The sequence below is a fragment of the Echinops telfairi genome, unplaced genomic scaffold (assembly GCF_000313985.2).
Source record: "Echinops telfairi isolate 266 unplaced genomic scaffold, ASM31398v2 ScPeMD7_7412;HRSCAF=8450, whole genome shotgun sequence".
In the NCBI taxonomy this organism is placed as follows: Eukaryota; Metazoa; Chordata; class Mammalia; order Afrosoricida; family Tenrecidae; genus Echinops; species Echinops telfairi.
The window spans coordinates 9,428,813-9,445,848 of NW_022111312.1; the positions used below are offsets into that span (position 1 = coordinate 9,428,813).

The following is a 17,036-nucleotide window of genomic DNA, read 5'->3' on the forward strand; positions in this document are numbered from 1 at the left end:
CCCCTGACTTGACTAATGAAAACCTCCCAGAACTGCTTCCTGAATCATCAGCTTGAAACATATTCAATCGACAATGGAAACCACAGCATAGCTGTGATTCCCACCCACAGAAAATGGACAGATATTTGGGGCAGTAAAAAAAGAGGATAGATTTTGAATTACTGAGTTCCACAAAGTAATTTTCTTTCAGTCATTTCCAATTTGTTACATGCAAGGCTAAGTCAAAAGTCATAGAAAGTGGTGTTAAACAAAAATATCAAAAAGTGAAGCTACTGCTTCTCGACATGCCCTCCACCTAGGTCTATGTCCTCCTGAAGATGGTGTTTCATCGCTCCAGCCTTTCCTGAATCATTCCCGCTCTTTGGTTTGTGCCCCGTCAAAATGGCAGGGTAGCATCCTTCAGGGACTCAAATTGTGTCCCTTTTAAATGCCCCTTTACATTTGAGAGTTATATGGTGAGTATGATAGTTTCCCAATGAAATTCTTGTAGGATAGCCTTTGCTACCCTGGAAGAATGAGTAGCTGCACTGTCATAATGGGGGAAAAAATCTCTCAGTACAACTGTTCCGGCATTCTTCTCACCAAGACAGTTTTCAATTTTCTTAAAATTTTTCTTAATGATAAGCCTCAATGGTCATCATTTGAGAAAAAATGTATCAAAAATAACCTTTTAGCTTCTCCCGAAAAAGTGACCAAAACTTTCTGCACTGATCTCTCTGCCTTGAATTGAATTGGCCCCGGCAGATTCCCTCAGAAGCTACTCTTTTAATTGGACCTGTGCTTTGAAGGCACTCTGCAGAGGCCAAGACAAATGTATTGTTGAGAGCACATGTCTGCAGCCACCCACTGATCCGAAAAAAGACGTGATAAACACCTTTTGTTCGGAGTCAATCTGGGCATGTATGTACCCTGGAAGCCATCCTTTTTTTGAATTACCCTCTACATATTATCAGAAGGGAAAAAATCTACTTTATGCCTACAAAGCCTTCTGCTTAACGAAAACCAATCGAATGCCACCACCACCACCACTGATCAAAAACATTTAAAAATCAGCTTTAATTCTATATCCACACTTTAGAAGATTTAGGTGGTAGACTGCTGGTCTTCTATAATGTGCAGAAATCCTTGTGTGGTGTTATCAGTGAATGCCCTCAACAGCTAACTGAAAAGTCAGAAGTTTGAGTCCTCTCATAGGCATATGAGTTAACTCGATGGCAACTGGTTTATTCTGCAAAGTCCTTTGTCACTTAAAACAATTCTAGAAAGTCTTTCTTATTTGCTCAGCCACATTCTGGATCTAAACCCACAATGTTCTGGAAAGGCAAGTCTCTCTCCCAAGGCAGTAGAGGTGTGATCTTCTCAAGTGAGTGGTATTGAGGGTCCTATCTCCAAGACTGAAACAGTGAGCCTTTCGTTGAGCCTTTAGCTGCCAATAACCCCAGTGCCTCTGGGCAGCTCCTTGCCAGGAGTGAAGGTTGCTAGGATTAAAGAACTAAAAGGGCCCGTGTGAATCACTGAAGGATACACCCCTGAGATGAACAGAGGAGCCGGCGGTGTAGCAGTTATGCACTGGGCTGCAACACCACCAGCAGCTGCGCAGGAGAAAGACTGAGCTTTCTACTACCGTCCACAGGTGCGGTCTCAGAAACCCCCAGGCGGCCACAGCGGGTCAGCCTGGACTCAATGGCCGTGAGAGAGAAAGATGCCTCTCCCTCCCTCCTGGGCAGCGAAGAGAGGGACAACACCCTCAACGGAGAGCCCTCCTCTTAACTGCCACTTCTTGACCAAACAATGGTTTTGGATCCTAATCTAGTCTACTGAGGTTTTCTTCCTGCAAATACACACGTCTGGCTGTAAGTTCATGATCTAGCTTTTGGATGCATCTCCATCTGCTGCAATGATTCTCAATTGGAAGGAGGGGAGGAAGACAGGGTGTTTTGTCCCCGGGGGGACATTTCGCAGGAAAGATGCTGGGTTGTCACCAGTGGGGGAAGAGAGTGCTTCTGGCACTTAGTAGGTCGAGGGCTGGGGTACTGCTAATCATCTCACAATGTGCAGGACAGGATGAAGCATGATCTGGTCCAACATGGCATTAATGTTGAGGCTGTGTCACCAAGCTATGGGTGCCATACTTTGGCTTCAATTTCTTTCTGGAATCATGACTTTCTATCATTGATGTACTATTTATGTTTTTGAATCCTAGGTGATTAAAGTGCTTTGTTTACTGTTTGCCCTACGCCTAATTCCACAAAATGCAATACTTAAATTTTCATGCCTGTTTCTAAATTGTACATAATTTTTAAAATACAAAATGTTTAGAATCTGTAACCTGATTCTTCATGATCAAGTAAGCAGATTGTAAGACCATATCGATCATCATCAAAATCATAATCCGGTGGTTCAGGAACCCTCACTGCGGACAGCATAGGCAGTGTGCTTTCCCCAGAGCCTGAACACCAAGTAATTATCTCAAGTAGGCCTCAGAGCTGCAGAGCAGGGAGGCCAGATGTTGGCGTGCAGAGTTAATGCAACTACCAGACTTATCTTAACATCAACCTAACAATACCCACTTTTCCTCCAAAGAACTAAAGGAAACAGGCAACTTCACACACAGAAGAGGTCTTAACTCTTAAACCTAGAAAAGCAGCTTCTCCAATCTCTTAGTTCATGCATTTGAATTAGAATCAGTATTCCCTAGGCAAAGAATTCCCAGACCAAGTTCCTCCAGGTATGTCTAGGTCACTGAGTGGCTCCCGTTGTAAAATTACGTCTGAAAACAGAAGTTGGCGTTCTCTTAGAGACTGATCACATTTTAGCATGCCCCAGCTTTGTAAGATTATTTTCATTCGGTCATCTTTTTCTTATATAACATTCTCCCTCTGGAGGTCAACAGCTACCCTCTTGCCTTCCTAATTAGCAATGCGGAATGTGGTTTAATTTTTACCAAAGATCTAAGACTTAAATATGACACTGTGAGCGCTTGGCTCTTAACACTTAAGGACTTTCCATTTGAAAACTCTGGTAATTAATTTCAAGTTTGCTGCTGGGGAGGAGAGGATTTGAAGGCAAAAAAGAAAGTTCAATTTCATAAAAAATATTGTAAAGTAAAATAGGTGAATCTCAGAAGACAGCCTACAGCTGGCAAGGAAAATGAAGGGAAAAACAAAATAAGCATTTTTTTGTTCTTTTCCACCAAAGTGTATGAATCTTCCTAAACATGTGTTGTAAGGTACTAACAAGTATTACACATGAAAGGGCTCTGGACAAGAGCTCTGTGGGACACCCAGCCCCCATGCCAGCTCCACCCCCACAGCATCATCACATCCCCTGGCAGACCAAGGCTCCTCCAGGTCTCTCAGCCCTAGGCCGTATTTCTGGAGCTTCTGGCACCACAATACCCCCATCTATTTAGTGATCTCTTTCCATTTCATTACCATTTTATTGGAGTTCATTTTAGCAGCTGATCCAAAATCCACCAATTTAATATGACCTGTCCGGTCAATAAGAATATTCTCAGGCTTGATGTCTCTGCAAGAAAACAGGCATGGATTAGTGTCGCCTTCTCATTCCAGTCCACAAGCAATCTCAATTCTGCGAGCGAGCAACCGTATTGCAGCTATGCTGCTACACAGATCTCACTATTGCAGGCACGTTTAACCAAAGAGAAACAATAACAATAAAATGTTATTGGTTTTATCTTGTCTTTTTTATTTCTCTTAGAGACGTACAACTGACATTATGGAAAAATTAGGGTCCAAAGAATCTAGAGGACTTGGTTCGAGGTCATGTCACTAGTCAACAGAAAGCTCAGACTCCATTCCAGATTTCACGGTTGCTAGCATAGCCGTCATTATATTACCACTTCCTGCTCAGATGTACATCACCCATCAGAGAACTGCAGCCTTGTGGACACCAGGGCTTCAAAGTAGGTCAGCCTGGTTCAGTCATAGCTGCTGAAACATCACTAGAATGGGCCCAAGTTTTAAAATGTGGCTATAAACTGGAACACTAACTGGACTGGGAAAAATCACAAGTCCATGCCCAGCTAGGAACTTAATCTTACTCTTAGGAAACAGGGGCAGAGTGTGTGTTGCACAGCCACCAAATCTCTTGACCAAGTGAGAGGAAAACAATAATGCTTGGCACAAAGAGGGCAGCCAACTGCACCACTTTGAAGGTGTGTTGCTCTCCACCATCCTGGCAATAATCCTAGACTTCGATCTGCAGCTGGATCCTGTCTCATTTAGCATTGCAAACTGCCAAAACTGTAAACCTTTGGGGCCTGTTGTGGCTTCACTTTGATGGTCATGGCCAAACGGGTTCAAGTTAGGTTAAAATCCTGGTAGAAACAATTACTGACTTAGAATTCTGGAGAACTCTTTGGTAAATTATGAATGGATGCAGTCAAAAGTACAGGGGCTCTAAGATCATCCGTTCCTACAAAAGGTATCAGTTCCTCCTACAGACCAATCTTTCCACCTTACCACCCACAGGACGCATGCAAAGATGCGCCTGGCTGGGCCACATTAACAGTTCTTACTAACAAACTTCACAGCACTACAGTTCTAACCCACTTCACTGTTGAAGAGGCAAGCTGACGTGTCTGCCATTCTGGAAAGCTGACATCCATCCAGTTATAGGTGAGACTGGATTGAAAATTGGATGGAACATCATTTGAGGCTGAAATCATTCATTCATTTCACTCTCGGCAGAGAGGCGTATGTGATATAGAGAAACACTACCTGTGCCCTAGAGTCTCACTTACCGATGTACATATCCCATCTGATGAACACTGTGAACAGCCAAAATCAGTTCAGCTAGGTAAAACTGAATCATATATTCATCTAATTGATCCTCATATCTGTTCAAGAGTGACAGCAAGTCCCCTCCGGGCTGGTATTCCATGACCTGCAGAGAATGCCAAACTTATTCATTTTTCACACATCCAATTAGATCCTCAAATACCGCCCGACATGTTATAATTACAATGTCTTCACAAAGCAAGGAAGACATACAACACGTACTATAAGTCATGGAGGATGGGGGTAGGGGTTTCTGCCCTAAGGAGATTACATCTGTTACCCAGAAAATCAATAATGAAAGACTGGCTCCATGCACCAGGCACAATGTTTGCAAGGAGAGCTTGAAAGGTTGAATTAAATCCACCCACTCGCCCACCCACCCAAGTTGATACCCCAGACATTCCCTAGAATCAGGTACACAGCATAGATAGAAATTCCTGGAGGGCAACAAACTCTCTTGCATCATTTATGCTTCCTCCGTCTGCCCGCCCCCCACCCCACCCCAGCACCCAGCAGAACAGAGGAGGCATGCCAGAAATGTGATACAATCTTTTCCTTTCCCTGGAAGGCAATCTGGCAGTCTCTATTAAAAATTTAAATGTGAATATATAGCCTTTGACCTAGTCATTCCACTTGTAACAAGTTATTTTACAGATAGTTAGAATAGTTTTCGGATAAACAGATTCACTGTAGCATTTTTATGACAAGGCGGGGAAAAAGGTCTGGAAATCATCCAAGTATCCATCAATAAGAGAATGGCTCAAAATAGTACCTTTCTAGCTGAGAAGGGATAGGATGCTGACATTAAAAACAAGCGCGATCTATTCATACTGCCATGGGAAGTTATCGGTTATAATAAAAAGAGGTAGGTATGACCCCCCTTTTTTTCTCTCGTCAGGAAAATAAAATTATTATAATACATATAACTATTATAATATAACTATTACTTATAATGATTATAAATACATAGGGGGGAAATTCTGGAAAAGGACTATAATGGTTCAGATAACATTTCTGATGAACAAAAACACATGGTCTGCCCTGAAGAAGAACTGGAAGCTCTCCACTCTCCGATCAACCAGAGTGATGTCACTGACTTCACACGTAGCATTGAAGCTACTCGGCCTGAGGTAGCTTCAGACACCAGCTCACAGTGTGGTTTCCCCCTCTGTGAAACGGAGAAGAGACTGTCCCTCCCTTGCAGGACTGAGTGAGGGACGGCGTGGGACAAAGTCCCCAGAGAGCCTGGCACAATGGCTGGCATGGAGGAGGCCCCCAGGTCAGTTTCTCCACTCCCCGGCCCTTTACTGTGCGCTCCTGTCGGCTCTGGATGGCAAAAAGCTGAGACCCAATTTGATCATCGCGACAAGCAGGTTAACCTTGATTGCATTCTTCTGCCTTTCATTTCAATTTCCCATTCCATTAACCACTCTGTAGGTGCTGCTTGCTTTAAGCCATCCCAAATACTTTCTGGGAAAGGAAAAATCCAAATAAACTTCTTGGTATTTTTAAAATCATTTTCTTAGGGGCTCATACAACTCTTATCACAATCCATACCTACATCAATTGTGTAAAGCACATTTGTACATTCATTGCCCTCATCATTCTCAAAATATTTGCTCTCCACCTAAGCCACTGGCATCTGCTCATTTTCCCCTCCCTCCCCACTCCCCACTCCCTCATGAACCCTTGATAATTTATAAATTATTCTTTTGTCATATCTTGCACCATCCAACATCTCCCCTCACCTACTTTTCTGTTGTCCACCCCCCAGGGAGGAGGTTATATGTAGATCTTTGTAATCAGTTCCCCCTTTCCACCCCACCTTCACTCCACCCTCCCGGTATCGCCACTCTCACCGCTGGTCCTGAAGAGATCATCCGCCCTCGATTCCCTGTGTTTCCAGTTCCTATCTGTACCAGTGTACATCCTCTGGTCTAGCCAAATTCGTAGGGTATAACTGGGATCATGATAGGGGGTGGAGGGGGGTGGAAAGCATTTAGGAACTAGAGGAAAGTTGTATGTTTCATCATTGCTACACTGCACCCTGACTGGCTCGTCTCCTCCCCGGTACCCTTCTGTAAGGAGATGTCCAATTGCCTACAGATGTGCTTTGGGTCTCCACCCTGCATTTCCCTTCATTCACAATGATATGATTTTTTGTTCTGATGATGCCTGATACCTGATCCCTTCAACACCTCGTGATCTCACAGGCTGGTGTGCTTCTTCCATGTGAGCTTTGTTGCTTCTCAGCTAGATGACCGCTTGTTTACCTTCAAGTCTTTAAAACCCCAGATGCTCTATCTTTTGATAGCCCGACACCATCAGCTTTCTTTACCACATTTGCTTATGCACCCAGCTTCTTGGCATTTAAAAAAAAAAAAAAATTTAAGTATCTCAGACTACTACATTCCAGAAGCCAATTCTGGAATGTGGTTGGCCACTGCCACTACCACCATCCAGGTACCTCTTTGGTTTCAGTCCACAATGAGGAGAAATTTCTCAACAGCGAGACTGGAATGTCAGTCCATTCTCCTTGAGACCCCAGGCTGGGCCCACAGAGTCCAGGAAGCCTATCAGTGCCAAGTCATCCTCAAGCCGGAGACCCTTGGAGGAGGAGCCAGTGGCTTACATGTCCTAGACGGGACTCTGAATAAACTAGGTGTCCATCTCATTCAATACCAACTTTCAGCAAGAGATACTAATAATTCTATTTGAAATGTAAGTTTCCATTTGCTCAAAAAAATTATTTATAAACTATTAAGAATAGCAATACTTCAGAGAGATAACTACAATGCATATTTATTTGCCTCAAACTTCCCGCAGGTGTCAGCTACTCACCCCAATCCTGCAAGAGCCCAGAAGAGCCACCTGGCTGCCTACACCATACCCACCCATCCCAACCTGGTTCTCCACAGGACCTGGGTATGTGGGTGAATACTAATATCTACGTCTGTTTTAAATATATATTGACATTAAAAATGTCTTAAGCATTCCCTAAAAAAGAAATTCACAGATAATAACAGAAGCACCCATGCTTTTAGAACGGAAATGTCTTAAAATAAGAACAATGCATATGTATGATGACACACTGAAGTTATGAATTTTCTAATCTGGTTCAATTAAAGATGTGGAAAAAATGGAGCAACTTGTAAATTTAAGGCTAAGAAAATCAAAAGTACACTTTCAAGAGCCCAGAAACTGACCATGACTTAATAATAGTCAATAACACCCCTAGAGATCCTGCCTCTAATGATCAGTGGAACAAGTCAGAAAATAAGAAACACCTCTTAAAAAGTCCAAATCCTATGTTCCCTGCTGCTACACGAAAGATTCAATGTCCTGAGCTGAAAACTTCCCATCCGAACTAAACTAGTCTTTTCTGAGTCAAGTGACTTTTCTGTTGGCTTCATCTCTCTTCAAAACCAGGCTGATTGGGAAGACAAACAACAAACATTACAATCGATGACAGCAGCATGTCCCATGACATGTGGCCAAGATGACAGACTTCTAAATAGACTGAGTCCTCATGAAAGACATTAACCAAACTTGATCCACCTACATGGACCAAGGTGGCCATTGTTAGTTGCCATCAGGTCAACTCTGACCCATGGCGACCCAAATACAAGAGAATAAAACACTGCCCACAGCACCTTCCAAATGATGGAAGTGGACCCCTGTGTCTTTCTTCCAAGACACTGCTGGGTGGGTTTGAACCACCAACCTTTGGGTAAGCAGCCAAGCGACTAAGTAGTGTAAAGATTACACAGCCAAGAAAACCCTGTGGAACAGGCAGTTCTACTCTGCCGCAGGGTGGTGCCGATGGTCAAAAAGAACTCGCCAGCACCTAACTAACAAGCTATGGAAGCGGATTGCCAGGCCTTTTTTCAGGGTTGACTTGAGGGCAAGGGATTTACGTAGCCTTCACAGATCATGCTCCACTTAGGCGGCATTCTCAAAGCCCCACTCGAGTGATTCTCAGAACGAGAGTGTAGAGCCAACGTGGCCCCCAGGTACAGCCGAATGCAGCTTCTACAATGTGGTGCCCCACCCAGCACTGGACTCTACTACAGCCAGCACTTCCGCTCCTTCGATGGCCACCGACAACAATGGGCTTCAAAGTAACCAGTCCACCTACACTGAGGCCATACACCTCTGTCTTGGCAAGCACAGGAGGAGCTTCCTTACACAGTCAACAGTTACAAGTCACCCAAGGGCAATCACCACCAAGGCCCGGTAACCAGAAGGGCAGGCACAGAGACGAGAGCCCCTCCACGAATGAGCCCTACCCTGGGCAGCATCACTGGGGAGAGCAGGAAAAGCAGGGCAGCTGACAGGCCTGGCTGTGAGCTTGAATGGACTTGCGCTTTTAAAGCAAAGACTTTCCGGCCAACAGAGACAATCCCTTCTGATGGCAGCAGCTGCAGATGCTAATTAAAGGGCACATCTTGCACGTGCTCGGTCGGGAGGAATGGCTGCTTCACTGCTAGAGTGTGCATCTATGTTCTAGGATGGTAGTTTCCATCAGCTCGGCTGTGTTTGAAATGAAGGACAAGCGTGTGCCTGTGTGCACGTACACATGTGGTGGGGAGGGTCCATGTACGCATACGTGTATGCATCTGAGGTGCATGAGCAGGGGAGTTGCAGGCCTACTTCAGTGTGCCAATCTCAGAAACAGCCTCCTGAGGGCTTGTACTCTGACCAGGAGACGCCAGAAAACCACCACGATGCTCTGGGTGTCGGCACCCACCCCGTCTGGGGTTGCTGGCCACCGGCGCCGGAGAGGAGGAAAGGAATCTTCTCCGGAGTGTGATCCCAAAAATGATCCCTCCTGAAGGACAAAGTGGCCCAGAGACAATGAGAGGAAGTCCTTTATCCTAACAAAAATACTCAACTCGCCTGATGCATCCAGCCCCTCAAGAGATCCTTATGGACCATGGGATCAGCCAGAGTCGTGCGTGGCAGGAAGCAGACAAAACATTCACACTGGGCAGCTGAGGACAGTTATTAAGGAAGCGGCTGCTTTAGGGAGATAAACAAGGAACAGCGAGGCACCTGGAGGCTTAAGGAAAGGGATCCTAGACATGTGCACAGTTACTGGCGGGGCCCATGGGAGAAGCGGCCAGACTAGCTATAGCTACTTTGGGTGTTCTCAGCCGCCATCCAGGTGGGCTGGATTCATGGCAAACCCTCCCACAACGGGATCCAACCTTTGCGATCTATAGGGTTTCCACTGGCTGGTTTCTGGAAGGAGATCGCCAGGCCTTTCTTCCTAGCTTGTCTTAGTCTGGAGGCTCCACTGAAACCTGTTCCGCATCGTAGCAGCAGCACGCAAGCCTCCACTGACGGACACATGGGAGCTGGGCTTGAGCAGCACTGGCTGGGAGCCGAACCCGGGCATCCCACATGGAAGGCAAGAATGCTACCAGAAAACCACCCTCAATTGTCAAAGGGTGGCGCCCGGGTCACAAGCAGGAGCATCACCTGGGAACGTGCTAGAGAAGTTAAGTCTTGGGCCCCACCCCAGATCTACAGGATCAGAAGCCCTAGAGGTGAGGCTCAATCAGACAACATGACAAAATTGTGACTCCAAAAACACTCTCTTAAAATATGACACCTTAAAGGACAAGGACACAAAACAGCCCTTTCAAAGGCATAGAGAACTCCCCCTGGACAACACCCTGAGCAATCGAACTGGGGTCAATACGAGGCATTAATATCTCATTTCACTGATGAGAACATGGAAGCCAAAAAGGCCAACAACTCCAGTGAGACCACACGAGGAGCAGTAAGAAAATGAGGCCATCCTTTTCCTTAGCAAGCCCTGGCTGGTGGTGGCCGGCAGCTCCCAAGTCTGGCTTCGGACTGAAGCAGCGCACAGGAACACAGGCAAGTTTCAAGACAGGTCTAAAAACCGATCGTCTTATCCGAGAGCTCACAAAGACCTCACCTCTCACTGTCAAAACTAGCACACGCTACCGTATTTTGCTAAACTATGCAACAAAGCGCTACTCATTAGCTCTCTCCAGACCCCCAGTGATGGACAGGCTGGCGTACACACAGGTGACGGGGTCACTTCCTCAAAAGAGTCCACGGGCAGATTTTTCTGATGCAGAAAGGAAAGCCGGGCCAGGAAACTGGGCCGAGAGGAAGAGAGAAAGCAGAAAGAGATGACCCCAAGCAGGACAGCAGCAGAGGCTCCTCTCCGTGGGAAGAATATGAGGGTGCCTTTTCCTAGCTACACAGAGCTGCTTCAGCAGGCTATTAGCCGCTCCCTCTGCCAAATTCACTCAGCCCTCTTCCATAGGACGAGGACTTCAGGAGAAACCAGAAACAAAGGCAGAGAGGGCATTTGCTAGCCTTCCAAGCAGTGGACAAGGTCATGGGACGGAGGTCTGGTCGACAGTTCTGCTCCTCTGCCCTGCCAGCTAGCTGGCACAAAGGTGTGAACCGATTATTTCCACCACACCAACGACAACAACACCCGCAGGGTGGGGGGGTACAGAAACGGAAGGAGCCAGGGCCCCATGGTGGTCACATAGGATGACATAGCTGTCCCGGCCTAGACTGTGTCTTGGAGTCGCGTTGTGACAGCAGCTTAAGGGATACATGTGTCTGTGCAACTGAGGAAGACCCTGTGGAATGAACTGGTAAGATCTTGTCAGTGGAAGGAGGCTCACAGGCAAATTACAGGCTCAGAGCAGGGGCAGCACCATAGCAACACACAAGCCTCCACTGGCAGATGGACGGTGGCTGCACCCTGAGATGCGCTGGCCAGGAATCGAACCTAAGTCTCCTACCTACATGGAAGGCGAGAATTCGACCACTGAGCTACCATGGCCTCAGCCTAAGATGAGGTACAGTTACGAAAAGCTGCAGTAGAAATGCAGCAAGCACTAAGACGCGCGCAAAGAATTTAGATACAACAATAATACAAGCGGTGAGTTGTAAGGCAATTTTTCCTTTGTAAAGATCGGCTCCTTCGGCAGAAGGACACAGGCGAAGACATCTGTTAGACAGAACTAAACAGATTTTATCATGAACCAGGTCAAGGGAGGCCGGATTCCACGGGCTGCCTGCCAGGAGAGGGGACCAGCCTCATGATAAGAGAAACAGATGCTGCCTCGGAGGGTGCTGCCATTGTCGACACCCTAGGAAATGGTCAGTCACACTCCCGGCTGCGCAAATGCAGGTGGAAAATTCTTAACCGATCAAATTCAGAAGCCACACCTACCCCCACTCCTCCCACCCCACTCTGTCCCCTTGCACTGCACTCACTCACATTTGGGGGATCTCGCTGGGCCCATCTTGAACTGCACAATGTTGAGAGCAAAACTCACGAGGTTCACATGGTATGATTTCCCTACCGCACGAAGTAAATCGTATGAAAATCATGCTCCATGAAATTATTATTTCCTAAGCATGTACCAGCACCCCTGGGTGGTACAGATGCTTAATGAGCTATGCTGCTCACTGGAAGGGTGGAGGTGTGAGTCTACTGGAGAAGGCGTGGAAGAAAGACCTGGCCAGCGGCTTCTGAAAAATCAGCCATCAAAGGCCCAGTGGAGCACAATTCCACTCTGACACAGCTGAGGGCTGCCGGTGGTCCGGTCCACGTTGGTTCCACAGCCACTGGGTTTCTGACTAAACAGTTACTTGGTCTTGTTCTCTTACTGGGAGCAAGAGAGACAGAATCCCTCCCCTTATGGGGGAAGTAGCCTCGTGGAGGAGACCAAAATTCACAAAGGGGAAGAGCAAGGCGTTATGGGTCCACAGGCAAAGGGGTGTCCATCCCAGATTCAGAGGGTCAAGGAAGGGTTGCTGGGCACCACAGCATTTGACCCAAGCTCAGGAGGAGACCAGAGCCAGGCAGGCACATGGAACAGGGAAGAGTGAACAATAGGCACAAGAAAGAAGCAGAGGTGAATTCCAAGAGAAAGCGGCAGAGGCAGGTCAGGAGGGACATACAGAGAATAACCACACAGGGCCCGTGGCCAAACTGGAGGCATCGATGAGCAGCCTCGTAAGCCTGGAAGTCTAGCCTTCATCCAGAGGGCAGCAGCAAGGGAGAGAGTCTTTTTTTTTTTTTTTTTTAAATCTTCATTGATTCATCAAGCACAATGCTTATTGATCAGCCTTCTGGACATCCAAATCCTTACTTAAAACACTAATAATACACTTATGTCCAAGGGTACTGACTACTGAATTAGATTGTTTTTCTTAAATTAAAAAAAAAAACACAAACAAACAAAGCTCTAATGTAAAACAAATGAACATGAAATGAAAATAGTAGAAAGAGAATTGGGAACGTCCCAAACCCTCCCTAGAAGCTAATCCCAGGCCCTACTCAGGGGTCCTGAAAAGCATGTGTCTCCACTGGTCATTTGGTGGGCTTGTGGAAAATGCAGATTTCGGGATCCTGCCCTGATCCTCTGTGCTGTTCTTACTGTTAGGTGTTATCCCTGGGCTCCAATTCACAAAACTACGCACTGTCCTATCCTACACCATCTTAGAACAAAACACGGCCCTACACGGTGCCATCCTCAAAATTGTTGTCTTTTGAGCCCATTGTTGCAGTCAATTCATCTCATGGAGGCTCTTCCTCTTTGTCACTGACCCCCTTCCTTTACCAAGCACCATATCTTTGTCCCGGGACTGGTCTCTCCTAATAACATTGTTCCAAGTACATGAAACAAAAGTTGCCGCTAAGGAGCACTCTGGCTGTACTTCTTCCAAGACAGAGTTGTTTGGTCTTTGGCAGCCTACAATACTTTCAATATTCTTCGCCAACACCATAATTCAAATGCATCTAATTTTCGCGAATCTTCCTTATTCATTGTCCAACTTTTACATGCATATTATTAGTTGGTTAAAAATAGCATGGTTTGGAACAGTGAAGCTTATTTCTGAGACAGACATCCTTGCTCTGCAACACTTTAAAGACGCTTGGTGCAGATTTGCTCAATACGTCTTTAGACTTCTGGACTGCTGCTTCCATGAGCATTGACCGTAAATCCGGGCAAAATGAAAGCCTTGACAACTTCAATCTTGTCTCTGTTTATCATGATGCTGTCTATTGGGATTTTTGTTTTCTTTACATTGAGTTGCAATCCACGCTGAAGGCTGTGTTAGACTCTGGGAACGTTTATGTTGGATGAGAACCTTCGGTGACTCAGGCATGTTAAAGCTTCCAGCTACAACAGATCCAGATGGACTGGACTGTGACCAGAACATGTGTGTGTTTCTTCCCCTAGGGGGGACATGTGTTGTTGGTTTTGTTGTTGTTGAAAACATGCACAGCAAAACATATGCCCATTCAATCGTTTCTACACATACAATTCATTGACACTGATTATGTTCTCTGAGTTGTACAATTATGCTCACCCTCTTGTCTGATTTGTCCCATGAACATGAACGCTTGCTGCCCCCTAAGGTTCCTAGCTAATCTTCTGAATTGCTCTTCTTCAGCAGGGAGTCTCGAAGGGTCTTGGCAGTGGGATAGCTCTGGCTGCAGTGTGCAGAAGACCTGGGATAGCAGGGGACAGATGGCAGGGGCAGTAACCCAAGAGATGAGCACAGCAGCGCGGACAGCAGAGGATGGTGGGTGACCGGAAATGTTGGACGTGGAATCCTACTTTTTCTTTTCACCAACCTAAAATGTTATCTTCAACTAAGTTGCAGTCACATTACAAATGAACCTCCAGCAGCCAGACAAGTGGGTCGACCGAGGGTACATTTCCTTAAATCTCCCAGGCTTAGCAATCTATCTGTGGTCAGGGAGCATCATGGTGTGTCAGGCCTGTACAGTGCCAAGTAGGTCAACAGTCAGCTTCTCTGGTGGCAGAGGTGATGTCTGGGGCATCACCCCAGCAACAAATGCATTCACGTTTTCAGCAAAAAAATGTTGAGTAGTCACACCACAGGGAATGAAGGAAGGTAGTGTGGGTCAGGTTTGGCCACACAGCAACTTCAAGTCAGGCTTTATTGCCAAATATGGGACAAAAGAATTTGAAAAAGTTTTCAAGAGCTCTGGGCATTTCAGAACTGAAAATTCAGGCAGGAGATGGAAGATTCAGAATTAGATCTTAATTCCTATATTTAGGTTGGATGTCTATACATAAACTATACCCTTAGCAAGCATTTTACTCCAAAGTACCAGGATACTTGAGAATTGAATGCAGACAAGGAAATAATTACAAGATCATATCAGTAACACTGTTGAGCTACTAAAGAAGGGTGTAAAAATGTCATTGCACACAGGTATGAATGTGTGCTGAGGCAACCAGAACTCCAGGAAATGGCTGTGTGAAGCATTCCCATCCAGCCATGTGAAAAAACCAAGACCACCACAAAGGTAAGGATGCTGAAGCCAGAGGCAAGGACCAGAGGGAAGCCCCGCAGGCCAAGAGCCCAAGGAACCTGCCGGCAGCCAGGAGCTTGTGATAGCCAGAGGAGCCAGCAGGTATTCCCAATCCACAAAGCATGTCCCAGTGGAAGTAAATCAACAGCTGCAAAATCCATGTGACCACTGAGACAAAGCCAGTTGGTTGTGATCAAAATCGTGGCCCTGGAGTGGTTGGAATTCTCAAGATGCCACAGTATGACTCTCCCGAAAGGTACCTGGAACACGTTTGTGTCACATCAGGCAAGCACAATGACAACTACAGTCAACAAGAAAGAAAAGTACCAACGAGCCTCACTCCTACAGCCCATCTGGACCCATAAGGAGCCACTGTGGGGCACGCAACAGCTCCTTTGAAGTGCTGCCCAGTCGTTGGCCACATGTTACTGGATCACTAGCCCTCAATGGAGTTCCTTTCTGTAAAACTCAAAGCCCGTCCTTGTCGCCTCTACAAAACTGACCCTGCTGGTGTGAAAACCCCCAAGCATCCAAACAAGCTTCCTTTCGAGCCGCAGTAGCTATGTGGGACTGGACACCAAGGAGGCAAGCTCTTTAACCCAGAGGACGAGGAATTCGAGCTGACAGAGCAGTGCAAGGTAGAGTAGCACCCGGAGGGCTCACAGCATTTGCCAAAACCCAGAGCCCTTCCCAGCCCCACCTTAGCCTGTGCTCTGCACTGCCTCCAAAACGGAGTTCCTCCCCACCGGCTGGCTTTCCACAGTTCTTGCAGAGCTTGAATGAAAATATCCAAAACAGCAACAACAGAAGAGAGAGACCGAAACGTCCGACTCTTTCAAGGGAAAGCTGCTGAGAGCTACTGACGACCCTGCTAACACATCCGAAACAAGAGGAGCTCCGTGAGACCCCAGGAGCCCGAGGCAAAAGCCTCAGTAGGCAGCAGCTGTCCTAGCACATGGGTGATCCTGCAAATGCAGAGGTCACTTGTGAAGAGGGGGGCTCCACACCCCAGGTGTCGAGGAAGCATAGCTTCAAGGGCAGCGTTCAAGGAAGAGACTACTTCAAGCTCTCCGCACACAGGCGCAATGCAGACGTCCTGAAAGGAGCATGGGGTGGGTGCAGGGTTATCACCCTCACTCACTGGTATGAAAACATCCTCTCTCAGGAGTCTGGGGCAGGAGCTGGGCTAACCTCTGTGGGCCCTCATACAGCACCAAAGCATATAAGTTGTTGATTCTAGTTCAGAAAACAAAGAGTAACATCCCCCCCAAAAAAACCTAGTAGAAGCTCTAAGATACGTCTTAAGATTGACTCTCACTTTACCGACTTCTTCATGTGAGCTTCTGTAAACATCCAATCTCCCAGCTACCTGAGGGGGAGTCAGGCTGAAGAGTCATTGATGAGCTCGGCTGTTGACCAAAAGCTGGGCACTCCGAAGACCCCAGCCCCTGGGCCACAGAAAGGGCCTTTTCCCATCAGGTTTTCCACCTAGGAACCCAGTGGAGGCAGCTCTGCTCAGGCTCACAGGGCTTCTGTGTGCTGGAATTGACTCCAAGGTATGAAACAACGATAGGGCTAATTCAGGATCCAAATTGCTTTGTGAGTTCCTTTTTTTTTAACTTAGGAAGCTAAACCACCCAGAGGGAAAAATAAGCAAGCAAACAAAAAAAGCCCCACAATGAACTTTAGGATTCTAGAAGTTATGCTACATTTACATCGGGAAAAACGATGCTATCCTGCAAAAGGATGAGGCAAACCTACACGTATTGATGGGAAAACATGATAATTGATTTATTCTTTTGGTTTTTTGCCCCCTCTATCTTGTTAAAAAAAACTTGTATTTACCATGTTAAATTCTTTTTTTTCTTTTTAAA

At 46.3% G+C, this 17,036-nt stretch overlaps 1 protein-coding gene across 3 annotated transcripts in view; it reads right to left on the minus strand.

The window, feature by feature from the left end:
• CIT (citron rho-interacting serine/threonine kinase) overlaps positions 1 to 17,036 on the minus strand; it is a 308,696-nt gene that overhangs the window by 150,317 nt on the left and 141,343 nt on the right. For all 3 annotated transcript variants that reach the window (XM_045296872.1, XM_004709562.2, XM_045296871.1), the window contains exons 7-8: positions 4,766 to 4,908; positions 3,435 to 3,528 (exon numbers count right to left, since the gene is read on the minus strand). In XM_045296872.1, the coding sequence (XP_045152807.1) occupies positions 3,435 to 3,528; positions 4,766 to 4,908 (237 nt within the window). The remainder of the gene's footprint in view (positions 1 to 3,434; positions 3,529 to 4,765; positions 4,909 to 17,036) is intronic.